Below are 26,810 nucleotides of genomic sequence, written 5' to 3'. Positions count from 1 at the left end.
TCTGCCCTCCCCTAAACTAGATGCGATTCCCCTATTATATCCTTCTTAGCACTTGTCACCCAGGCAACCTAGCATTTGTTTCTGTATTTGACTAAAGCTGTACCCTCCGAGAGACTGTTTGCTTTACAAGGTCAGTGTCTCTGTCTGGTTTTGCTCACCACTGTACCTTGAGCACTTAGCTGATCTTCAATCATATTTTACTGAATTTAATTAAATCTGGCCCAACTCCCCACATGATGGAGCTGGAAGGAAAGTTAACCTGAGGCTATTACTGAGATTTTCTCCCTTCTCCATGGTATCATGCAGGAACCTAGGAGAAGCCAGGGAACTGGACTGTGGGATTATTGTCCTCTTCTTCACGGCTCCTCATTGAGCAGTGGTGCTCAGAGGGTGCTTTGGAAGGGCTGCCCCAGGTGGACTGCCTTCCACTGACAGCAAGTTCCCAACTTGCCACCCACTGGAGGGAAAAAGTGCCAAAAAAGGAACTGTCCTCCACCGTCCCATCTTCCCCACCCCAGTCCTCACCCTCTCTTCTGACTCTTAGGAAACCTAAATTTCCTCTTGGATGCAGATGCTTTCCCCTCCGTTGCTCTAGGAACTAACCTCCATCGTCTCCTGTCCTGGGATGAATACTCCTCCACGGCCCTTTAGAAACCAGTTTTCCTGGAATGGGTTAGAGAAAGAGGATGCTAATAACAGTTTTTTTGGTTTGTTTTCATTTTTTTTTAAGTTACTCTCCTCTACAGGTATGTGTATTTTGAAGCAAAATTGGGGGCATATTGTCTATACCCTTCTATAACTCATTTTCCCCATTTACCAAACTGTACTTCCCTATAGCCTTAAATATTGAGAGCATGATTGAGAATATAGAATTCCCTAGGAAGAAGTCACCTAATTTATTTAACACGCCCCTTTATGGTGGGATACTCCTGGTTCCGTAGCCTGACAGTTAGGATCCTTTGTGCCTAGTTCTAGACTCGTCTCCTGCTGGCAGGCCTCTCATTCTGCTCTATTGTCACACCAAATCATAACGCCCCAGGACACGTCATGCTTCTTCTCCATTTTTCCAGAGTTTCTTCAGCTGGATCCCTTTTTTTCTGATCAGCTCTTACTTATCCCTTCAAATTGGTGTCATCTCCTACTGCTTTCCCTGACATACCACCCCTGTCTTCTTAGTGCCCTTCTGGGCTCCCAAAGCATCCTCATTATGCCACTCTCATTGCTCTGGGCGTATTTTCTTGGATTTATCCTCTGTGAATGTTTCAGTTCTCTTCACTAGACTTTAAGGTCTCTGAGGGCAGAAAGCATGGCACATATAGATGTGTTATAGTGTACCTGGCACATAGAGTTGTTCCAAAAGATTTGTTGAAGAGACACAGATTGCAAGAAGCATTTTGCTTTTTAATTGCCTCGCTTTCTTTTTGGGTATGCACAGCTTCTTACGATGGCTTTGAACTTACCTGTCCTGGAATTGCCCTTTGTTTTATGCAATTATGGGGGTTTCTAACATTCTTCACCTAATAAACGCAGTGATGCCCAGTCCCCTTGGTGTTGATAAATATTTTCAATTTTGGCCTTTTTATTTCCTTTGCCAGGTAGGCTACAATTGTAGCTGTTCCTTTACTTTGAGCAGACGTAAGATGAGGTTCCCTTGTTTCATGGACCCTGGCACAACTCCATCTTCCAGATCTCCTTTTCAGATTCGTTCCTTGTCTGTCAATTATCCACACTCTTCCTAAGGATAATAAGAGTCTTTCCCTCAGTGTGTTCTTGGAGAAATGCCAGAATACTTCTTTTTGTTTGTTTGTTTTGGCTGTGCCATGCGGATCATGGGATCTTAGTTCCCGGTCCAGGGATCGAACGTGGGCCCTCAGCAGTGAAAGCCCAGAATCCTACCCACTGGACCGCCAGGGAATTCCCCCAGAAGACTTTTTAGTAAGTTTTCCCCTGTTTGTAAAATAATTTGGTAACCCCCATTTATCAGATACTACCCCTTCTCCTAGAATCATGAGATTTCATATTCAAGTTCTGTGACTAGATGTCTAGTTTCTCAAGTTCATGCTGATAATTTTGAATTTAATGTTTCATGTTGTTTTTTCCAATGTAAATTTGAGATTGTATTTGAGGACAAGGGACTATGCGAAAGATAGCATTTCTTTTGTATTTAATACAATGTTGACACGTATGTTTGATAAATAAATATAAATATGCATTAAACTTGGGTTAGGATAGTTTCTAAACAGTGATATAAGGTTCTTTTACCATAGACAGATTTAGCTTCATTTTATAATAAAAATCTTTGGTGGTAAGACTCATTGGGAGCAGGGTACTTGGTCATTCAACCACAGGTAGACTAAAATTAAGAGAACATTAGTGTAGACCAGGGGGAGATGATAGTCATTTGGGCTAGAGTGATGGAGGTGGTTAGAAGAAGAAGGATTTAAGAAACTGAACTGTGATGGATTGGCTATGGGTCGGGGGAGGGATTCACACATTGCATACCTGATGGATGGCAGTTCATCCAAAGAGATTTCCAGATCAGAACACCCTATTTGCCTAGACAATGTGCTGGATGCCACGGTCAATTTTTCCCCTCTGTGTTCCTCCTTCGTAGCTGTCATGTAGACCTTATTCTGGGTTAACTGTTTCCCTAGTTTTGGACATGATTCACATTTCTTAGTCACAATCAGATTCCAATTTTTTCCTGTTTATGCTCAGGTCAATGTGGTTGAATCTGGGTATTCTTGAAAGTCTTCAAATATTTTAAGGACAGTCATTTGCAATATGTCATATCTTCATATAGGTGGTCTTTGGTATTCTAATGCTTTCATTCTTAGACAGAAACCTAGTGAAAAAAATGAGCCTCACCACATCTTATACGCCAAAGTAAAATTTAAATGAATTAATGAATTGAGTATTAAGAAAATAAAAAAGAAAACAGATCGAATAGTCTATTGCTGGAGGTTAGCTTTCTATACTTAGATCAAAATAACTTAAAAAGAATGACATTTGGTTACACAAAAATAAGTAACTTCTGTAGATAAAACCAAACTTTAAAAAAAAATCCCTTCTTGGGGGCTTCCCTGGTGGCGCAGTGGTTGAGAGTCCGCCTGCCGATGCAGGGGACACGGGTTCGTGCCCCGGTCCGGGAGGATCCCACATGCTGCGGAGCGGCTGGGCCCGTGAGCCATGGCTGCTAAGCCTGCATGTCCGGAACGGGAGAGGCCACAACAGTAAGAGGGCCGCGTACCGCAAAAAAAAAAAAAAAAAAAAAAAAAAAACCCCTTCTTGGGAATTCCCTGGCGGTCCAGTGGTTAGGATCCTGCGCTTTCACTGCCAGGGCCCATGGTTCGATCCCTGGCTGGGGAACTAGGATCCCGCAAGCTGCGCGGTGCAGGGGAAAAAAAAATCTCTTCTTAAATGGGAAAAATGAAAACCATTTGGAGGATATATGACAAATAAAAGGCACATAACTTGATTATTTAAACAGCTCATGTAAACCAGTGTGAAAGCCATTAACATTCACTCCATAGCTAAATGAGCCAAGACATAAACGAAGCTAATTCACAAACGGAGAAATAAAATAATAAACATGGAGAAAATGTTCTGAGTGATCCGTTCCCCCTTATCTAAGTTTTCTAAATACTCTGTAATGTGGTACATTGCTTTTGCTGTTGACCTGAATTTAGGTGGCCACGGGCAGAGACCTGTTGTTGGTTCTATAATCAAGGATCAAACAACTGGATGGACTGTTTGAAGGAAAACATGGCTTAATAGTTTTAAGAGGTGGGTTAAGCTTAGAACTTTTAAAATTGTATTATCCAAGGCCAATTCTGGGTGAAATCGTGAAGTTGGCTCTGATTTCCTCGTTCACAGCTTCCTCCAAGGTTGTCATGTGGGTGAGGACTCAGATATTACCCTCCCTCGGTATCCAAGGGGGATTAGTTCCAGGGACCCGCCCAACAGATATGAAAATTTGTGGACACTCAAGTTCCTTACATTAAATGGCATAGCGTTTGCAAATGACCTATGCACATCCTCCTGTATATTTTATTATTTTTTAAAAATAAATTTACTTATTTATTTTTGGCTGCGTTGGGTCTTCGTTTCTGCGTGCGGGCTTCCTCTAGTTGCGGTGAGCGGGGGCTAGTCTTCACTGCGGTGCCCACGCTTCTCATTGTGGTGGCTTCTCTTGTTGCGGAGCACAGGCTCTAGGCGTGCAGGCTTCAGTAGTCGTGGCATGCAGGCTCAGTAGTTGTGGCTCGCGGGCTCTACAGCGCAGGCTCAGTAGTTGTGGTGCACATGCACAGGCTTAGTTGCTCTGCAACCTGTGGGATCTTCCCAGACCAGGGCTCAAACCCGTGTCCCCTGCACTGGTCGGCGGATTCTTAACCACTGTGCTACCAGGGAAGTCCCTGCAGTGTCTTCTTAAGAGACTTCCTTACCAGGCCTTCAATTTGCACCCCAGAAATGACCTAAATATTATATATTCCTACTAGAGTTAAACGTCCCTAGGAATATCTACGTTTTATCTGGGATTGTATTCCTGAATTGGTTGATTTGGCCTGCCCTGGGGTCCTAGCCCAGACTGAGACCCCTTGTCTCAGTCAGGGAGGTTCCTTTTCCGATCGGATTCACACAGCCAATTACAAAACCTATGCTGAGACTGGAACAGCACGAGCTTTATTTAATGGCTAAAGAATGGAGAAGCGGAAACCTGTTTGCAAATCAACTTCTCTACCCAATTCCAGGGGAGACACTATGTTTATAAGAGGGTCGAGGAAGAAGGGAGGGAATTGGAAAGAGTGGGAGGAATATTCATGACTTAACTGAGAACGGGGGTGTGGTTTGGACCTGGAACTGATGCAACTCTCCTTTTCGGTCCTTGTATGGGCTTTTCCAGTTGTTGTCATGGCAACTGTCAGCTGTCATTGCACCGGTCGGTGTGTCATTTAGCAGGCTTAGGTATTACAATGAATGTATCATGAGGCTCTAGGTCTACTGGAAGTTAAATCTTCAGCCATCTAGTGCCTAATTGGTTCTAACCAGTTCTTGTGTTTTTCTTTGCAGCTTCCTCCCAAAACTTAGGTTAAGAGCAACTGGTTTCCATTCAAGCCCGGGACAAGAGTATGATTCTGGGGCAACAGCTTTGGTAACAAGTTGAGGCTTAATCTAAACTCATAAGTGAAACTCTAGTGGAATTTCAGGCCTCGTTCAAGGTGGTGAGTGAGGGTTTTGCAGGATAGTGGAAAACACCCCACAAAGAGGTAGGAAAAATGCCTCTGCGAAAGGTAGAGTTGTGGTTGCCACAGCTGATTATTTAAAAGGAGAGGGATTTTGGCTCCTTCTCTCCCTGTTGGTTCACGACCTCAGGTAATTCCCCAGGTGAAACCTCCGCCCCCACACCAACACTCACACACACACACACACACACACACACACACACCCCTAGGAGGTAACAGAATGACTGAAGAGGCAGGACATTCCATATTGATAGGTGGCAGTTTTAGTAAGCAAGGGAACTTACATAGGTGGTTTGTCTTGGATATCCACTCGCCAGAATCTTAACAGTTTATACAGCGTCCTTAAGTGCGGGAAGGGGAGTTGCACTTACCAAAAAAGTCCAGATGGTTTCAATAACACCTTACTCTCTCAAGGCTGCATCCTTCAAGTAGCACCTAGCTCAGGAACAGCGGGCAGAAAGTACATTCCAAGGACAGAACGGGTAAGGAGCCTCTGACTGCCTCAGTCCACCTCCTGAGTCAAGCCGAGCCCACGTCCAGTTGATTACTCCCCCAACACTCCCTAAGCTGAGTTGCTATGTGGCTCTGATTCTGTTTAAATGGAAGATATGCTGTATCTAGGAAACCTGAGGCGAGGCTAGAGAGGGCTGTGAGAAGGCAGGCGCCTTCCTCTCGCAGGACGCGGGGCAAGGAACTCTGCACGTCTGGTAAGTCTGTCTCTGCGGACGCAAATTTCAAGCACGCGGGGAAGTAACGAAGCGAACCCAGCGCAACTCCGCCTCCGGAAAGCGCCCACTCTTGGGCTTCCGGCACCGCCCTTGTCCCTCCAGGCACTTCCGTCTGAGCTGGCAGTTCGTGGACTGCGGGAAGCCACGCCCAGTTCTTCCGTTCGGTCTCTCGCCACCGCGTCAGTTAGCGCCACGAGGGTAGCATGGCAGGCGGCGAGTTGCGGGCAGCGCTGGAGCAGCGCCTCGAAGCCCTGGCCATCCGCACGGAGGTCGTGGAGCACCCGGAGGTGAGGCGCTCCCGCCGGGACCACCCCGGGAAGGGGTGGGCTCTGCTGCAGCTTCTATGGGGCGAAGGCGCTAAGCCTAGACGTCCCAGGGGTAATGTGCCGCAGAAACTTCCGTTCTAAGGCATTTCCCGGGATCTAGAGTACGAAGGGGACCTGAAAGTACCATCAAGGGCCTCTCCACATAGGACGCTGATGTTATTGTGAAAAAACCTCATGTTTTCTTCTTGGAGTGATTTTTTTTTTTTTTTTTTTTTTTGGCCGCGCCACGTGGGGTGCGGAACCTTAGTTCTCCACCAGGGATCCAGCCCGTGACCCCTGAACTGGAAGCGCGGAGGCCTAACCACTGGACCGCCCGGGGATTCGGAGTGATTTTTTATGTTGAGAACTAGTACAACATATTGAGAACTTGCGCATCTCAAACTGGCTAGGGATGTTTGGTCAGTGTGTTAACTTTATGCGTATGTAAGTTGCCAAGCAGTAAACCCGGCTTTGCAGTGGCTGCACGTGCATACAGGATGCCAAGGTTAGAGTTTGGTATTTTTTAACATGATTTATTGATGGGAAGATTTTTTTTTGCACATATCTGACGGAGCCAGTACGTAACCTGAGTGGTGCAAGGACAAAGTTTTTGCCCAACGCTTGAGTAACAGCTAATGATAATTAGCTAGATATGGTGATGATCTTCCAAGTTTAGAGAAAGTCATCAAAAGTATATTCTTTGACCCTTTTGCCTCCCTTATAGTCCACATACTCTCCCCCTTTTTACTGCGTGTATTGCCAGCTTTTCTGATTTTTTCTGTATATTAGTCCAGGGTCTCATTCCCTGCCCTCACTCCCTCTCTGCGGTTATCTTTTTATAGAGTGGAGATCGTCATATGGCCTGGATGTAATGGAATGCCAAGGAATAGGAGTCTGGGCTGCTATAAACTTTTTAAAATTAATTTTTATTGGAGTAGAGTTGATTTACAGTGTTGTGAGGGCTGCTATAAACTTTACCAAAAGTTTAATGGAAAAACAAAAACATTTTAGGAGTGTGAAGGCTTGGCCTGCACACTGGAATGGAGAACTGGTCTAAGAGAAACTATCAATACTTCCTGAGGCCCTGAGATGAGATATATTTGCTAATGGACTGGGGATGGATCTCTACCAGTGAAATCCAGGTCATTGAGTACTCCCTAACCTTACACCCACCAGGCAATATACAGATAACGGTATGTGTGCAGTGTGTGTATACATGCATATTATTTTTAAACTTCTCATGTGATATTTCACAGGTGTTTACAGTTGAAGAAATGATGCCTCATATCCAACATTTGAAAGGAGCACATAGTAAGAACTTATTTCTTAAAGACAAAAAGAAAAAAGACTATTGGCTGGTGACAGTTCTTCATGATAGACAAATTAATTTAAATGATCTTGCCAAGCAGTTAGGTGTTGGAAGTGGAAATCTGCGGTTTGCTGATGAAACAGCCATGCTAGAAAAACTGAAAGTTGGCCAAGGCTGTGCCACACCGTTGGCACTCTTCTGTGATGATGGAGATGTGAAATTTGTTCTGGATTCTGCTTTTTTGGAAGGTGGACATGAAAAGGTGTACTTTCATCCAATGACGAATGCTGCAACCATGGGATTGAGCCCTGAAGACTTTCTCACATTTGTGAAGGAGACAGGACACGATCCCATAAGACTAAATTTTGATAAAAACTAATTGGGCTAATACATTTACTTCTGAAAGCTGTTTTTCTTACTTGTAATTATAAAAAGCATTAAAAGTGGTAAGATATATATAGCACCTTGGTTTGGTGACTACCTAAACTACTTAAGGAGCTATTTAACTATTTCATCTTAAAGGAGCTGTTTTTAAGAAGATATATTGAGGTAGTTTTAGTCAGCTGAGAGATTCCACCCTCCCCTCCCCCCATGACAATTACTTGTTACAGGAATGCCTTCAACAATTAAGGATGAATTAACATAGGGAGTTCCCTGGTGGCCTAGTGGTTGGGATTCCAGGCTTTCACTGCCTTGGCGCGGGGGAGCAATCCCTGGTCAGGGGAACTGAGATCCTGTAAGCTGTGTAGCAGCCTATATTAATTAATTAACATCAAAACTAAGATTAGTTAACTATCTAAGATTAACTATATTACATCTTCTGTAAGGTGTTATACTTGAAAAAAGCAAACTGCAAAAACAGCATATATAAAATTATATATATGACAGTGTACATACAGGGGAAAAAGAGGAATATGGGAATATATTCAACTGTTAATAGTGGTTATCTTTGAGGAATGAGGATTAAGGAATAAGAATTCCCCAGCAATATAATTAAACAAGGGGGCAAGGGCAAAACCTTCCTATTACCGGGTGTTTGTTTTTAAACCAATGCTTTTTTTTTCAGTGAAAAATAAGCTAATTTTTAAATAAAATTCTATAGAAAATTTTAATCTAGAAAAACACTCAAAGTAGGGATGGAAAATGTTATGTCATAATCATTATACTAATGAAATTATATTTTAAAACTCAGGAGCAGAAAATACATAGGCCTTCATGTATACATACATACAAGAAGGATTTGCTTAGTCTTCAGAGGTTACAAAATGTGAACATGCTTGAACAAGGTTCCTTTGTCCTCTAGGCTATATTAAATTTTACTCATCCCCTTTCAACTGTGGCATCTAAAGCAGTATAAGAACCCAGGATTATGCATTGTCAGTTGTCATATAGAGGCTAGTTCAAAAACAGAGGAAAATTGATGTACTTTTCCACCTCACTTAGATTCAAACAAAACCCCAGTTGAGGGTCTGACTAGACTAGGCTACAAAATAGCCTAGAGGTCTTAGGAAAATTCTCGTTTCCTCTAGAGTACAATCAAGTGGGATATTTGAGAGATAATCATATTTTCCTAAGGTTGAACACTCAAAAAAATATTTGCTTCTGGTAGGGAAATTGTACTTAATTTGTACCAATTTGCATTACTGAAAGGCAAAAGTAAAAACTTGTCATCTTTGGATCTATGTGTAAACTACAAGTCTACTCAAGGCAGAATTTTTATAAAATACAGAATGGATTTAAGAGATGAGTTAGTAAGAAATATTTTCCATAAATGATAACCTTATTTCTGAGGTGCTATGTTAGTTTCTGCCTACTCTGTACTATCTAAGAAAGAGGAAATTTTAGGTTGCTTTGCATATAAAATTAAGGTTTAACGAACAGAATCAAAGACACTGAGGACCTCAGATAACTGGTCTAACTGTCCTCCCCACCTTATGGTGAAAACAGGCCCAGAAAGACTGACCTGCCCAAGGACACAAGGCAGGGTGCCATCTCTAACATTACGCCTCCCAAAGTCTAGATGTGAAAATGAAAGAGACTGATTTGTACAATCTATTATTGTATTTAAACCTATTTTGAGGTTGACAAGACTGATAGACTCTCAGTTCTCTCCCAAAACCTCCAATACTCATCCCAAAGTGATTAGGACAGAATCATCTAAACAAGGTTATATGTTATGAAACACATAAAGCAGGTTTTCTAGGGCAAAGGGAAAGGAAAGAATAATATTGGGCTAAATTATATGTTATGATTGCTGACCACTTGTTATAAAAATCACCTCTTTTTATATTAGTTTAAAATTCACCTCTTGTTATATCAGTTTAACAAGTGAATGTTAAACCAACTTAATTTTTTTAGGAGAAATAAAGTTAAAAACTAAAATGAAAAATAATGAATGTTTTTAAAAAAAGACAAATGGGCCAAATGATGGTATCTATTTTGTTATAAACTGGATTTTTTGTTATGAACTGTGGCTTATATTAGGTATAGCCAAGTAATAAACATTTTGCCATTCAACTCCAAATTTCTCAGTAGCATTACTTTTAAAGGAAATGTTACATCTTTTATATTATTGGATTTGATATTTAATAACAGTTACAAGTACAATGGCAAACACTGAAAGAGAGAACCCTTAGTAGAAAAGAAAAAGACAATTTGAAATCACGTTTTGTTAAAGGTGTTGTAAGTGCAACTTTATCCATAAGCATTCCTTTTAAGGCATTTTCTTTGTCCAAATATCTCAACATGTACATCAAGGTTTATATTATAAAATGGGCTCCTTTTGTATTATTCATTCAAGGCTTAAAGAAAAAAATACATCTCAAGACTAAGTGTAGCAGAAAAGAAAACACAAAATTTCACTTTTCTCATAAAAAGTAACTTAAAATACAAGTCATTTAGCATACATTATTACTCCTCATTGTAATTCCAGATTTGGTACAATATCTTTTTCACTTCCTGACATAAAATTGTAAGACAGTGCAGGCTGTAATACTTCATTTGTGAGGTGGCTGCAATTCCGTAATATGCACAGTGATTTTTAAATAGGCTTTTACCATGCCTTGCATGAAAGGTGCTACATACAAACCTGTTTTGTGTACTCTTTGGTAACCACCAGTTCAAAAACTTGGACCGAACATTTCCACATTGCCAGATCTGAAGCACTTTATTGGAGCTCTGGGCCGAAGCTATTACCCTGTATATAAATTCTTTAGTTTCCGAGGGGGTTTGGGTATTGATTTAGAATAGAGCCAGATCATTAAAAGCATGTCAGGCCCCAGTCCGGAAAGTGGCCCCAGTTAGTTTCTAGTTGGCTACACTATTTTGTTTGGCAGAAGTGGTTTATCTAAGGGAAAAGCATGACTTCATACTAAGTTTGCTTCTGATGGTATCTTTTGGAGATGGTAAAATATTCATGGGTTATCTAATCCTTTCTTGAAATGGTATGAAAAAGGTGATTAATATAATTAGAATATTCCACTTTTGCAGTCTCAAGTATTCTCTTGGTTGTCTTGCTGCATTTTCTCAGGGTCAGCCCACTCAGGTTTAGTACTTTATAGGCTACCCTTAAGCATTTTCTAATTGAAGCAGTAATGTGCTGCCTCAGTCAGCATGTTCTCTGTTTTAGGATATTAGTGTCCTGTAGAGACCAAGCTGTGATATCATACACCCTCACTGGGCTACCTCCTACTCATTAAATTTCAACTTTCAGTAAATGTCCTGGAATGTGTCCTAGTTGTGCAAATTAGATGCTAGTTAATATAAATCTAAGTTACCCACTCACTGTATTTAGCTAAAACATAATTTCTATATTTACTTTCAATTTATCCACCTAAAGATGAATTTACATTTTTTACATGCAAGTGTCTCTAGACTGCCATGATACCCATTATCAGTCTGATACTTGAATCTAGGGAGTCATGATGGAGACATGTTTCCAAGTCTAGAGAATAGGTTTTAAATATGTCTGTTGTGCAATATTTGTATTTTAGTAAGAATCCTTTGTATTTACATTTACATAGCACCTTTCATCCAAGGGTTTAAAAGTGATTTAACTTTACAGCATTACTTGGTGGCAAAACCTAAGTTAATGGTGGCATTATGAAGTCCAGGTTCTCTAACTTCCATTTCAGTTTCTTTTCAACTATACATGCTGTTTTTCATTAATGGTCTTTCTGAAAGTAGACTATGAACACAGCAGTGTTACTGGCCTACCAGAAAGAGAAAGAAAAAAAAGAAAGGTGTGAGGAAGGAGGGAGAGAGGGAGACATGTATCTCATGGCTACTAGGTTAGTGATGAAACACACAGTTCATAAACCACACACTATGGAATTATTCCAAAAAGATTTTTAGAGCTGGTAGTGAGAGCCTAAGAAGTATATTGTTAAAATTAAAAAGTTAGTATCTTTCTCATTTCAGACCTTTAAGATTATTCTGATATTTGTTAAATAATGAATTTGCATTAGTAAGTATCAATGCAGTTTTTTGACTTCATAAGAAAATAAAACTGTGATATAAAATTGGAACTACAAAAAAATTGATGTTTCCCTGGGTTGACTAAATTTACCTTTTTTTTGTGCTTCTTTCAAATGTTTAAGGTAACAAATGCATACAAATATTTCAAAAGTACCGATAACAGTTACCAACTTTAATGTATTATAAAGGACAAAAACAGAAAGATTTTTATTAATAAGTGATAACCTTAATAATAAATGAGCTCCTGGCAAAATGCAGATCATAGTAAATTATTTACATTATTTTTGCCATAAGAAAACTTCTTAAGCAACATTCAGCTCTCAAGTTAAAAAAACAAACACATACATAACCCAGTACTAAAGGAGGGAAATGAGTTCAAACACAACAGCTTTATCTTGGGAATGCCATTTTCTAGAAAACCATCTTACTAAAAAAAAAGTTTCAGAAAAACACACTTTAATTACCTTAGATCCATGTGTGAATTGCTTAGTGTTGCTAGTGGGGGATACGGAAAGATTAATATCACTGTAAATTTTTTATAACTCCTATCTTATTATGGATTTTTCAGAGTTATCTCATAAACTGAATTTCTTTTGCAGTGCATCAAAATAATAGGCTTAAAAAAAAAAAAGAATACCAACACATGCAGTCTGCTAACCAAATAAGGCTCTGACATGCCAAAACAATGTTCTCTGTATCTTGATATATAGTACATCCCACAACATACTACAGCATTTAATTTAGGTTTACACAACTAAATATAAATGGCTAGATTTAGACTAATACTTAGCAGAAGCATTAAGCAAACATGGATAAATTCATAAACAAATGATGAAAGAAGTATATTGTTCTTGGAGTACTTCTTGAAACCTTAAAACACTTGGTCCTTAGTGAGAGAACATCCTTTATTCAGTAGATCTTAACAGTACAATGTACAGTAAGTCACAAAACCTTCTAAAAATTTTGGCAGTTGACTCCAGTAGTGCTCCTTGATTCAAGGAAGGAATGAAGGTTTGTATTTCTTTCCTGCTCTAGTCACGAAGGATTGTTAAAGTCTTAAAGATTTTAAAAAGTGATTCCTATAGTTGGGTGTCTTGTTACTTCAGAAATAAAGGCTTCACACTGAGAAACTGAAGGACACTTTTCTCTCTGTATTTAGTTGGAAGGTAGAAAGAAGAAAGAAAATATAAGAAAAGCTTGAAGATAAGAGATATAAAATACAGAGCAACCACTAAAAGAACAGCATGCACCAGATAACTTCTATAGGGATGAGAGTGACAGAAAGTCAGAGACAATTTTTTTTTGAGTGGCTCTTCATAGAAAAGGCATTTAGTTTATTCTCCTCAATTATCAAGAACGTTGCACAGAAGTTGTATTCCTACCACAAAGAAAGACTTCAAACTGAAAATAATTTCTAAAACATTACTCATTAGTAAAATCAAATTTAAATTGAGGGGAAAAAAGAAAAATAATTTTTAAAGATTGGTTTCCTGCACTGATGGGCAAAATCTTTTGGGACTCACCTAATCTTGATTTACTAGTAAGACAGAAAGTCATGAATTAAAGCAAGCAATATTTACATCTGTTAATGCAATGTGCACTTGTTCTTATACTTAATGCAGTTAGTTTGTATAAATGAGATTAATCTCATTTACATTTTAAGCAAGAAACTCACCACTTGGCCCACATGTCATGTAGTGGGTAATAGAATTAGGAGCTTTGTTGCTCCCTAGACCTGCTTTTTGAATTTCTGCTTTCTTGTACTTTGTCCACATCTGCAGGAGAAAAGCATTTCATGTTATTTAATGAAAGGCTAAACAGAATACAATTCATGAAGGTAAGAAACTAAAGAGCTCTTGTTGAGTAGGGCAAGGAGAAGGAATCTAACTCTGGAAATGTTATTAATCTGATAGACATCTCTTTACTTAAAGACTGATTTTTATATTTTAAGAGCTATTAAGTAATATACTTATGCCCTCTTAGTGTCAGATAGGTTTACTTACTATGTTTATTTAACTAAATGGTCACATATAGTTTTAAAGTAAAAAATAATCTTGCATGCAGCAGCAGAAACATCCACAATGAAATAATTGTATTGTTTACTAAGAAAACCAGGGCTCGAGGCATATTTTATTGGCAAATAACATACCTACTTACACTGTTAGAACTAAAATTGCTTTGATCAAAGGGGACCCAATGCCTAACAATATAAATTTACAATGTCACAAATAATAAGGGTGTAATTTCTAGAAATCTAAGCTAGGAATATGAAAGCTATTCAATTTCATCTAAAACTGGGGTACTAATACAGGCATACCTCGGAGATATTGCAGGTTTGGTTCCAGACCACTGTAATAAAGTGAATATTGCAATAAAGCGAGTCACAAGAATTTTTAGTTCCCAATGTATGTAAAAGTTGTGTTTACACTGTACTGTAGTCTATTAAGTGTGCAATAGCATTATATCTAAAAAACAAAGTACATACCTTAATTTAAAAATACTTTATTGCTAAAAAGTGCTAACCATCATCTGAGCCTTTAGCAAGTCATAATCGTTTTGCAATAGTAACATCAAAGACCACTGATCACAGATCACCATAACAAATATAACAATGAGAAAGTCTGAAATAGTCTGAGAATTACCAAAATGTGACACAGAGACACGAAGTAAGCAAATGCTTTTGGAAAAATGGCACCGATAGGCTTGCTCAACACAGGGTTGCCGCAAACCTTCAATTTGTAAAAAAAATGCAGTATCTGTTAAGTACAATAAAGCAAAGTGCAATAAAACGAGGTATGCCTGTAATCTGTGAAGCCGCTAGAGTATTATGGAGCTGTCTTGGAGGAAAAAAAGTGCAGCTGTTCAACTGAGTCAGAGTTGCTTCACTTTTATCTCAAAAAAAAATTTTTTTTTTTTAAATTGGGGCATCTTTGTAAGACTTCATTCATAGAAAGTATTACGTTGATTTTTTTAAAGTTTGGGAAACACTAACTATATGATTTCTAAGGTTCTTCTCACTGCTAAAAATTTGATTTCAAGTGCTATCAAGAAACACAGGTAAAATAGTGTTTGGGGGGAATTTTATGACTCTACAGCTGGTGACAGTTTCTGGAGGAAGTCTAACCTGTATTCTTTGACATCAAGACACATGGACCTGGTATGTATCTATCTGTCTTACATGCACAGTGTGTATGTTCTTTTGGAAAACATGCTGTATATATAACTATAGCCATTTGGGTTAGAAATACTTCTTTCCTGTAAGTCTAATATTTTAAAATAATCAGTTTTTACTATAATAGCATATGATTTCTCAATATATTTTTATAAATAAATTTAATATTTTAAACAGAGTATAAGGCCAGACTTATCTAAAAAGTTGAAATGGTTGTGAAATAATCTTTGACTAAATGTGGAAATTACACTAATTATTACATTTGTATCATATATGGCCCCATGTAATCTCACCTATATTTACCATTAAGTTTTATTATCAGGTTATGCAAAAAGGGACACCAAAAACATTTGAAATGTTCGGACTGATTATGAAACAAGTGACAACAAAACAGACTGATGTATTCATGCAGATACTAAAAAATATGAAAAATTTCTGATTGTGTTTATTTGATTACCCACATTAAAAGCATTTTTAGTAAGAGCTGGCTATGAGAAAAGAAGAGAATAGCTTAATTTATAAAGGATACAAATGTCTTTCCTTCTTTCTTTTTTTTAAAAAGTTTTGGCCGTGCCACACGGTTTGCGGGATCAGGGATTCCTGGTTTCGCGACCAGGGATAAACCCCGGGCCCTCAGCAGTAAAAGCGTGGAGTCCTAACCACTGGACCGCCAGGGAATTGCCAGGATACACATTTCATTAAGCAAAGATTCTCTAGAAATTTTGTTTTCTTTTACCCAATTAATAACAATTTAATACAACATGTAAAATAATAATTTCCTCCCCATTTCTTCTAGATGCCAGGCTGCATGACTGTCAGTAATATTTAGGCTGAATCAAGATGGCAAAAACATTTCAGAGACAGAACTAAGATATACTTCTCTAGAAGTAAGTGATTCAGGGTTATGGGTTTCTTGGGGTTTCTTTTATTCTGGAATAAAACAATTGAAGTTTAGCTGATTCTGCTTTAAAAGTGCTATGACCACAGCAAGATAATTTTAAAGTTTATGACATAAGTCACAGTTAGCAAGTATTTTCTCTATCTTTTATGATTAATTTTTAGTTAAGAGCTTGCATTTATTCTTAATTCTAAAATTTGTTCTACTAAAAACATACTTGTTTGTTTAAGTGATTACAAATACTAATTTTGCATTTTATTTTAGCACAATGTACTCATTTTAGAAAATTCTGTTTTAAGGACATATATAATTTAGTAATAAATAAATTATAGAATTATATAAGTAACAATTTTCACCACTTTATAAGCTTGCTACCCTTTTTGAACAGAAGTAAAAATGCAAATTTCTCACACACTGAGTATGATTTGCTTTATTTCTCTTTGACTCTATATTAAAAAAAACCTGAAAAAAACTACTGTGTTAACTGATGCCAAGTAAAAAAGTCATCTTGAAGGAAAGATAGTACTTGAGCTCTTATATTTATCAAATGAAGAAAAGTGCAGAGAAGAAATAGAATACAAATACTCCTAGTCCCTGTATGTCACATTTAAATTTGATGTTTTTTTAAAAAAAAGAATTACACTAAATTTATGAGTCTTAACAAAGTTTTAAATCTGAACAATTTTATAAATATGAGCAGTAGTTAATAACTATTTCTTTGAAAATAAAACAGCAGGCCAGAAGGCATAATTAAATGGCAAAAGAAAATGACATCTTTTTAACATAGTTTCCTTACTAATACTGTACATGCGCAATATGAAGTGCACATTTTGTAAAAAAAAAAAAAAAAAAAGGAGAGGAAGAGAGGTAGGGAGAGAGGGAAAGGGGAGCAAAGGGAGGGAGAGAGACAATGAGCATTCTTTTTTGGAACCAATGAAGTAAATATGACTTGGAAATGCCTTGTTGGTAATTATAGCATGCAGCCATTTTAACATGCCTCTAGGTATCAAAGTAACAATCTCTTATTAGGTGACAAGAAATGTCAAAGAGGAGCATGTATTGTTAAGGTTCTTAAAGTCATGCAAAAAATGTACAATGCAATTAATAATTCATGCAAGCTCTGTTGTGGTTACATAATCACATTTATATACATGCCACAATGTACACCTGAACACTATCCACAATTTAAAAATAAAAGTATAAACCTAGCCAAATGATACTTTTCAACAGCAGCTCTTCAAATCAGATTAGAGAAGCACAGTGCATATCAAATGACATCAGTATTATATTGTGCAGTTTTGATCATACACAACCATATTCATACCAAACAGTTTGATTATCCTCAGAAACCAACAATGCAGCTTCTGTGTCATCGGGATAGAGGCATGCAGGAGTGATAAGATTATTGCTAACTACAGAAGACTGTGGGTTACTGTTACTGCAGTTCTGATGATCAGAAAACTGCTCAGTATCCTTCTGTGCAGCTTCATCCAAAGAAGCAGAAGCCTGGTCAGTTAGCCTGGTGACTGGTCTGGGAGGTAGCCCACTTATGTTACTAACTAATTCTGTATTCAGGGATAAAAATGGCTGAGATGGATAAGCCACAGTAAATGAGTCTATGCTATCTTTAGCTGATATTCCAAATGCATCATTAGACATATTAACAGTGGCAAAAGTTTGGTTTAGAAAATGTGACCTTTCTGTTCTTGAGTTTCTGGCCTGGGCATATGGAGACGTGGGCTTGTCTGTAGCTAAATCATTTTGTGCTTGAGAACCTACAGCATAAGTTGGACTGTGAAGTGGATGAGAGGACCACTGGTGTAAACGGTACTCACTAGATGCTGCAGTGATGCTGCTATCAGCAGTAGCTGGTGGTGAATCAACTGACATAGGTAGTCTACTGTCCTTGGTCAAAAAATCATGGATGCTCGTCCTTCGAGTAGTTCCTTCGGCAGTAGAGATCACACTGCTTGCACGAGGTAAAGTGGCATAGGGATTACTATCTTTTGATTGTCGTGACAGAGAAGTTTCTTTTACTACTTTTATCTTTCCTTGAGTGCCTAGTGTAGGCTTTCCAGAAGAACTAATGAAATAGGTATCTTCAGTCTTTTGAGGACCAGGTCTCACAAATTGTTCAGGCTTAGTTGTCCATCTATCATAGAAGTCTCCTGGAGTTTTTCCACTTACTGACCTGGCCAGACCACAGCTAACTGGTTTGTTTTTTCCCAAAAAGTCAGAAGAGACAGACAAACTTTTCATTACTTCATCTAAAAGATTCTCTTGACTTGAGGGCTTTATCTGTTTAAAAAAAAAAATCAAAGCAGATTAGTGAATACAGCCATGCTTTTACTTTCCTGATACACTAGACTGTACAATACAAAAATTGCTAATATCTCTAAACCCTCCTTAAAAAAAAGCTCTAAAGTTCAACCACAGAAATTTAACTTGTAGTGTCCATCTAAATTAAGGTCACCATAGATAAAACTAACCTGTATTGAGGTAAGCTTGTTGCTTTCTTCCAAAAACTGTTGTAGAGTAACAACTTCACTTCCAGGGGAACCAGTTTTGACCTTGTGATGTGCTCGACTCTCTAGTGTTTTGTGCTGGAGCACTGGACTTGATTTGGGCTGTCTTTTCAAGTATTGGATTGGACTGCTACCACTGCTGGACCACGCCTCATGCTCATGAAGCAGGCTAAATTCTCCACTGCTGTGGCTTTGTGGCCTGCTTTGGATATTAACTGCACCTGCTTTTGGAGTAAATGGTGTGTTAAGAGTTCAATAATAGAAATGAGATTAAATACTGACATTTGTTGACTGGATTCTTACGAATAGCCAAACTGACTTTCAAAGCTTTATTCAGAAATGCTTAGTAAACCATGTTCATCTCTCATCAGTCTAACAAATGTCTACCATAGTGTGCTTCCTTATTTGTCAAGTTGACAAATATTATAAGCTCCACAGGGCAAAGACTTGCCATCACCACCATACCCACAGCCTAAACATATAAAGCAGGCACTCAATACATTTGATGAGTAAATGAATGAATAAACAAGGAAATAATACATTTTTTAAAAGTCAGGTTCAAATAATTGTAAAACACCTCACAATTTAAAACAAAACATGATTATACAAATTTTTAATTATTTGAAAATGTTAAAACCAAAAACTCTTCCAAATGCTAAAAATTCTAATTCTTTGACTTTCTATGAGGTCTGTATTCCTTATCTGAAGGTTTATTTGTTGATCCTAAATGAATAATCTTAAAGAAATATTAAAAAAATTTAAACAGCAAGCATCTAAGGAAACTCAGATGGAGACATGTAATTACTTAGAAAATTCCAGTAAAAATATAAAATTAAGTATGTAGTATTTTATTTTTTAATGTCTGAATCATCTGATTCTCCCTGCTTTCCACTGTTGGTATGGTGGCTATACAGCTTTCAAAGATTTGGTTGAGGCTGAACAACTATACAGAATGCAAATTACTAGCTCTGGAAAAAAGCTCCCTAAAGTTTATGCTATTCCTTAACAGTGCTTATTCATTTTGATCCATTGCAAACTGTGTAGATACAGCATCAAGATAGAAAATGCAACTTTCCATGGTTTCCTAATCACAGAGAATAAAATGGGTCAGGAAAGATTTTGGCTCAAGCTATGTAACATTTTACAGGAAAAAGATTTTCTTAAATTTTCAAATCAGAAAAGACTTACTTACATTTCAGACTATATTTTTCTACAGGATATAAAAACATGATTATAAAAATGAAAAAATAATCCCTCCTTGAAATCAGATTTTTCAGATCATTGCAACAAAGTCAAAGCATTAATAATAAAATATAATCACAACTGAGACAAAATGATTTTATAATATGAAAAAGCAACAGAACAAATGCACTCATTATAATTTAACAATTCTGGACTGTAGAGAATAACTACTTTCACAAACCTTTATAATCTATTAAATAATTCCAGAATATGAGTAGGCAGTATACCTTTAAGGAAAAAGGCGTTAGTCAATACTTCCAGACATTTACATAAAAATTTCACCTTGGAATGCATATTAAAAAATTGAGGAAAAAGATATCTTGAACTAATTCTTTATATGAACTATGCACCCATTTGGCTCTTGTTACACTTACACACACACACACACACACACACAATTGTCTTTTCAAATTAAAAAAATATATTCCTCCTTATTTCATGGATAAGAAAAGCTAAAACTATTTCTAAAACACCTTCTGTGAGTTCAATGTACATGTATCATGAGAAAGTTAAGGACAACCACTTTCATGACAATGACAAAATGTAAGTAAAATAGGAACCTATAGATATTTTGAAATATAAAGATTACAAGAAAAAGATTTTATCTGTGAGGATGAAAAATGGAAACTAAAATAACTGCTCCTGTTTTTACATTTGTACACATTGAAATACATTTGTATTGCAATGTGAAAAGTATAAAATATTCCAAGGAACTATGTTCCAAACACAGAATGATTTGGATTTCATACTTTACCCCAGAAACTTCATCAATCTCCCACTTTTAAATCTGGAAATGGATGGAGCATATTAATAAATTTACCTACAGCATACCTTTGACTTCATGGAGTGAAGCATTATTATTGCTATTGCTAGTGGATGTTCTGCCACTATCAAGGCTGGCTGGTCTCGAAGCTAAATGAAAAAATCAGGAGACAGTGATAAAACTTCCAGCTGAAGACAATGAACTTTACATTCTGATTACAGAATGCTTTGAGGAAGCAATCATGCATACTTTCACAGGCTGAGCATGCCCACAGAGAGTTGAATCTTACAGATTAGAGAGGAAAGGCATTTCCAGATAGTTCAGTTAAACAGCTGAGAACAGGACACTTCTCAGACAATAGCTGAGATTCAAAGAAAAGAAGATAAAAGTGCATAATTAGATTTGGAAATGGATTTCTAGATGGATACCAGGACTGTTTTAGTTGAACAGAATGACATGCCCCCCCCGGCCAAAAAAAAAACTGGTGATTAGGTCACTTACAACAGATCAGACAAGGAACCCTGCACATTGCAGAGATGCCACGAACAGGAGGAATATGAGCATCTGCACAGTTAATGTCCTGTATTCCTATCCATACAAGGGAAACAATTGCACAGTTAACATGGCCCTATCCTACGTCTTAAAGTCCTGCTTACATATGAAATTCCTTTAACATATTCCTTTACATATGAAATTCCATTATCCATTATTTGTTAATTTAGTTTGGTAAGATATGACTTTCCAAATAGAAACTAAAAACTCTGAAATGCTCAACATTGCAGAAAATGTGGTTTCTTAGAGTTTGTCCTTTGCCAAAGTGAGTATTTTTAAAATCAAACATAAAATGTATCTCATCACTTTAACCTTATGCCAAAATGGCAACAAAATTACCTTTGAGCATTGTGCAGGCATACTTTATAAATGACCTTGATGAAAACAGAGACAATTTGGATGAAGTAATAACCTTAAAAAAGGCAAAAGGGGGTAGTAGGTTTGAAGAAATAGCAGAGGTAGCTATGAGATGCAGGTTAGAGAAAACATGCTTGCTGGCAGTGCTACATTCAGCAGGTCAATGCAAGAGTCTTAGCATTCTCATTCTGTATGTAATATGTACTCTCTAAATAAAGTTCATATCTTACCATGAACTCTTGATCCCGTACTAGAATCATCACTAATACCTTGTGGACTTACGTCTTCAAAGGATGTAGTATCTACATAAAATAGCAAAATGAATATAAAAATATTTTTAACAAAAAAATTATAAAATTTTATTTATGCAGAATATGGAAATTCTTTTTCAACCATGTATAATACATCTTGATTTAACATATTTCATAGATTCCATCAGAAACGAATAGAAGTAAGAAACAGAATAGCTCTGATGAGAGTTGACTTGCTTAGGGAAAACACCAGAAGCACTGAAACAATCTGCTTGTGACCCTGCAAATCAAAGCAGGAGCCTGGGTTGCTCTATGTGGTTCTCTGTGATGCTATAGTGTTTCTAGGTTTTTTTTGTGTTTTTTTTTTTTAAAGCTTCTATCACTCTCTCCTTTTCTCATTCTTTTACTTGGTTTACTTTTCCATTTCTTGTTAGTTCATTATCTGTTTATTATGAAAGGCCTAGGAAAGATTTTAGTTATTTGTACGATGTTTTAAATTTTTGAAATGATTTGAAAATTCCCTCAGATCAAATCCAGATTGTTTTGATCATTATTTCAGGTTGCTGCTGTCAAAAAAGTAAACACGGGAAAGTCAAATTAAAATTCCTGTTGCCAACAGTTACACCACAGTGCAAATAGCAGACGGCCTATACCTTTATTATTAACCAACTGCTTGGATCTGAAGCCTGTAGAAGAGTTGACAGTTGAAAAGTTGATGGCTGTAGTAGAGAAGGCCATAGCTCCCAATTCTTTTCTCCTTTTACCCGTTGCAATATCATCAGGAACCTCCAAATTCTCAGTACTACCTGTCCACTGTCCTCCTGCTAGGACCATGGACTGCACCAGGTCATTCATGGCTGGGATGCAAATGAAAGCAAATGAATCAGCATGGTTAATGTATTTGCTCTTATTTCTATTTTGTATTAAAAATGATCTGACTTTTGTCTATGGATTAATGCAAGTGAAATAAAAAACTAACCACAAGGTCATTTGAATTATGACATGCATTCAGCTGAATGAAATGAGTAGGCCGAAGGCTGATAAACTTCAATAAATGTTTTCATCACCCTCCACCCCCTTTAAAGATAGGAAAAGGAATTTTACTCTGTACAACTGCCATGCTTTTGAGCAGTGATGTACAATATAATTAGAAGCCTTCATAATGTGGTTCTGTGGTGACAAAAATGGAATGAATAAAGGTAATATGGAGAGCAGTTCTTTACAGCATCACTATTGAAAATGATAAACAGTCCTTGGTCAGAGCAGATTACTGAAGAAATTATTCATTTTATGAATCAAATAAGTATACCATTCAATAAAAACCTGAAAGAGAGGATATCCAAAGTGACAGACATTTAATGTGATTATGTAATTACCCATTCCACTTAAAAAAAGAAAAAACCAGAGTATTATTATATAAAGAATGACAAACATTCTCAAGGGTTACAGGCCACTTTATTTATTTAATTATTTAATCCTAGTTCATTAAGAAATTAAATACCTAATGCTAAAGGTTTTGTTATATTTTCTTTAAGTAAATTTCTTTGGGAAGAAATCTCTATGGCATATAAAATTAAAGGTTTTTTTCTGCCAACCTTTAGAAAGTACTGGAAATTTCCAAGTATATTACATGTATGACTAAACATATGCATGTATATGTATAAGTGAACATACATATAATGCAAATTCAGTGCCAGTTATGAAAAAAATATTCTTCCAGCTCCTTGTATTACAGGAAGACTGCACTTTGCAAAATAAGAAAATTGGCACAGTCCAAAGAATGGTTAGTGAAAAATTAGTAATGGAAGCCAGTGTAGTCATTTGAAAGAAGCTGAACTGTCATAAAGTCTTACACATGGAACGACGGTAGCAGGCCTTCATTTTGTCTTTATCCTTCGGTCTGTTCCTCAAAAAGGGCAGTCTTTTCAGTGCAACCACTTTAATGTCAGAGCATGAGGAAAAACAGAAACAGAAAAATGAAAGAAAAAAGGGAGAAGAACAGATGGGAGTTAAATGTTGAAATTAAGGACAGAAATGAATGTCTGAGCTTCAGCTATGTAAACTATACTAAAGCTATTATTCTCGTGCTGCTGAGTGATAATGAAATATGAAATATGTACTTTGATACTTTAAAATACTTGGAAAAGCACTGAAGACAATGATGAGAAACATATACTTTGAAAGCTTGGATTGACTAAAGTCCTAGAAATATAGGAACTGATTAGAACTACTTACAGAAGGAACAATTTTCCTAGTTAAGTTGTAAAGATACACCTTTATTATTAGGGCCATTATTGGTGGATCACAGAGTACACATGATGAAAATGTAGAAGGCTTTCAGGCTTTCTTTGACTTTTTAAATTGTAAGATTTTATTTTGAAAAAAAAGTAATTCAGAAAAATGTACATCCTGTACATTTTTAGTACAGGCATTAGTAAAATGCCTCAACAAAAACTAGGGGATGTTTAAAATAATCTAAAGAAACTTAAAAAAACTTTCGTTATTTCCTTAAACTTTAAAAAAGAAAATAGGGAATTACTTCTTGGTTTAAACTGAATTCTGGTGCATTATTTAGTAGCACCACAGAAATATATACTCTTCTAAGAGAAGTCTTTCAAGAGATGACAATTATATTAATTTCATTTTGCAAAAGGTTGGCTGTGAGAAAGAAAAAACAGTATTTTGATAGTAGCTTTTAAGCTTTGATAAGCCTAAAAGATAAAGAGGTAGCCTAAAGCAAGCAAAAATGACAGAAAAATATGTATTTATAACATTTTTAGATATTTTAAAGGGATTTTAGGGTTATTAAAAAAAATCAAAGGTAGCACTATGCAGGAAAATTATATGAAGGAAAATTAGGGTTATACTACAGTAGGAGTTGTTAACATAAAAATTAAAATGTTCACTAGAGTCACTAACATTCTTAAGCTACACTTTAAGAAGATTTTAATACGAAAAACTGTTACACCTTTTTGGAACTGCAATTTAAGAGCTAGGGGAAAAACTCACATCAAGATTTAAAAGCATACTGTACACAGCCTTAATAACTATGCTGTTTCTCAGGGTTTGCTATCATCTTATAAATAATAAAAAGCTCTTCTGACAAACTGACGAGTATCACTCATTAAGGAGAATGCAAGGACATACAGCTTTTTAACTGATTTATTTGATTGCTATTAAGAATAGTCATGATTCATTTAAGCTTTTATTTCATTTCTAGCTTGGTAAACACAGCTGTTTTCAATGATTAAAAAGAAATGAACTGAAAGCAATGTAAAAATGGACACTTAGCTAAAACAAAGCTGAGTGGTTGCAGCATGCACACACTGTCTTGTTTAGATACTTTCTTTTCCTGTTTTCAACTGTTTTCCATAGACTGCTTTACTGACAGGCACTCATCCAAAAGGGACAGGATAAAAGGAGTTTTAAATTTGCCAGTGGTGGAATGTGGTCCTTCTTATGGCAATTAGTTTGCAGATATACAATGTTCTCTTCCCAAACTATATTGAAATTAAGGGAACATTAGAATGGTTGGGTTTTGCGTTTATTTTTAAAATTCTAAAACTGAACAACTGCTGGAAAGGAGACTATTACTTCCTTCTGATTCTTACTCTGGATGTTACAGCAGAGAGTATGAAGGAATGACAGATTTATATTTGAAACAAACAAGCTTACCTCAAAAAAGACTGTGCCTTTCTTTTGTATATTTTCATATCAGAATTGAAATATCTTCCTTTAATTAAAAAAATTAAGTATACCCATGACCTTTTCTCATTAAATATGATGTAAGATATTTTATACTCAAAGGTAGCAGATAAAATTGAATCATCTGGCACCTTTTTAAGGAAAACTTGATGATCTCTCTACCATACTCACAGGTTTCATGTAGATTTGGCTGACAAGACTAATCTTATATGGATACACAGAATTAAACCACTTTCTTATACACACACACACACTTGTACATATGTATGTATGTATATATGAATATGTACTCAGGTATGTGTATGATTTTTTTGTTGCTTACTTGTGGATTCTAGTTTATAGGGTGCTATAGTTGCATTCTGAAATATAGCCTATAATGAATGCCTAATCTCCTACACTCTAAAATACTGTTTTTTCAGAGATAATTCCCCTGAGGACAAAACAACATCTATATAGTTTTTTGAGTGTTTTGAGAGCTGCCCATATGGAGAGTCTACCCCTGGGGGAAGTAGTAGCTGTTTTTGCCTATACTATACTTCAGAAGAATAGTACTGAAATTCATATATATATATATATATATACACACACATACACATACACACATATATAGTTTACTATATGTATATATGTTTATATATGTGTAAACATATATACATACATATACTTTTAAATTTAGTGATTCTGGTTATAGTGTGAGTGGCTTCATAGTATCCTGTTTACATATTTTATAAGAACATTGCTAGTAGTCAAATTCTTGTATATCTTCAAAGGGCCTACCACTGGATTCTTTTCTTTCTCTTAAAATACACTTTTTTAGGCTTTTACTTTGCTCTTGATGTTTAGCAAAGTGCACTAATAATGAAATCAAGAGAGTATTAATTGTATAGGGCACGTTATGATATTATACTTCTACATTTGTAATTTAAAAAGTTAAATCGCAAGTTTATGCACAAACTTATATCTCTATTTTATTTTCATTGAACCTTTACCAAACAATCCCTCAATAACTTTTATAACCTTAAACTATTTCTAAATCATTGAATAACATTCTCTTCAAATTCATAGCGACTTTTCTTTGCTTCCCCACAATGTAACTTTTCTCCAATTTGACAGCATCAAAGTATGAGTGAGACATCATTATAAAAAACCTTATTATTAAGTTATAAATAATTTTGAAAATGAGCTCTTATAAATATTTCTCGGTTGCTCCTCAAAATTGCCCTGTGAAGTATGACACAAAGGTAAAAGGCTTGCCCATGTTAACAGGACTAGCAAGTGGCAGAG

At 36.6% G+C, this 26,810-nt stretch overlaps 3 protein-coding genes across 7 annotated transcripts in view; 1 reads left to right on the top strand and 2 right to left on the bottom strand.

Moving 5' to 3' along the window:
* The window catches only part of MTIF2 (mitochondrial translational initiation factor 2), a 43,869-nt gene extending 38,200 nt beyond the window's left edge, over positions 1-5,669 (bottom strand). The window contains exon 1 of the mRNA XM_079940611.1: positions 5,615-5,669. The gene's annotated coding sequence lies outside the window, so the exon portion shown is untranslated. The remainder of the gene's footprint in view (positions 1-5,614) is intronic.
* Positions 5,670-6,065: 396 nt separating this feature from the next.
* On the top strand, positions 6,066-8,515 carry LOC307195958 (prolyl-tRNA synthetase associated domain-containing protein 1). Its single transcript, XM_079940618.1, has 2 exons — positions 6,066-6,258; positions 7,533-8,515. The coding sequence occupies exons 1-2, from the start codon at positions 6,175-6,177 to the stop codon at positions 7,962-7,964; spliced, it is 516 nt and encodes a 171-aa protein (XP_079796744.1). The 5' UTR covers positions 6,066-6,174; the 3' UTR covers positions 7,965-8,515.
* Positions 8,516-12,169: 3,654 nt separating this feature from the next.
* CCDC88A (coiled-coil domain containing 88A) overlaps positions 12,170-26,810 on the bottom strand; it is a 190,799-nt gene continuing 176,158 nt past the window's right edge. For 2 of the 5 annotated variants that reach the window (XM_079940521.1, XM_079940519.1), the window contains 6 exons: positions 23,675-23,758; positions 22,475-22,678; positions 21,801-21,872; positions 20,730-20,810; positions 18,621-18,880; positions 15,453-18,429 (listed from right to left, as the gene is read on the bottom strand). In XM_079940521.1, the coding sequence (XP_079796647.1) occupies positions 17,434-18,429; positions 18,621-18,880; positions 20,730-20,810; positions 21,801-21,872; positions 22,475-22,678; positions 23,675-23,758 (1,697 nt within the window). In that variant the 3' untranslated portion in view covers positions 15,453-17,433. Of the gene's footprint in view, positions 13,211-13,736; positions 13,837-15,452; positions 18,430-18,620; positions 18,881-20,729; positions 20,811-21,800; positions 21,873-22,474; positions 22,679-23,674; positions 23,759-26,810 lie in introns of those variants that run through there. The other 3 variants (XM_079940522.1, XM_079940523.1, XM_079940520.1) reach the window with 3 other exon arrangements.

This window comes from Stenella coeruleoalba (assembly GCF_951394435.1).
Source record: "Stenella coeruleoalba genome assembly, chromosome: 13".
NCBI classification, from domain to species: Eukaryota; Metazoa; Chordata; class Mammalia; order Artiodactyla; family Delphinidae; genus Stenella; species Stenella coeruleoalba.
Note: the sequence above shows the minus strand (reverse complement) of the source record. Positions and strands in the feature narration are given on the sequence as shown.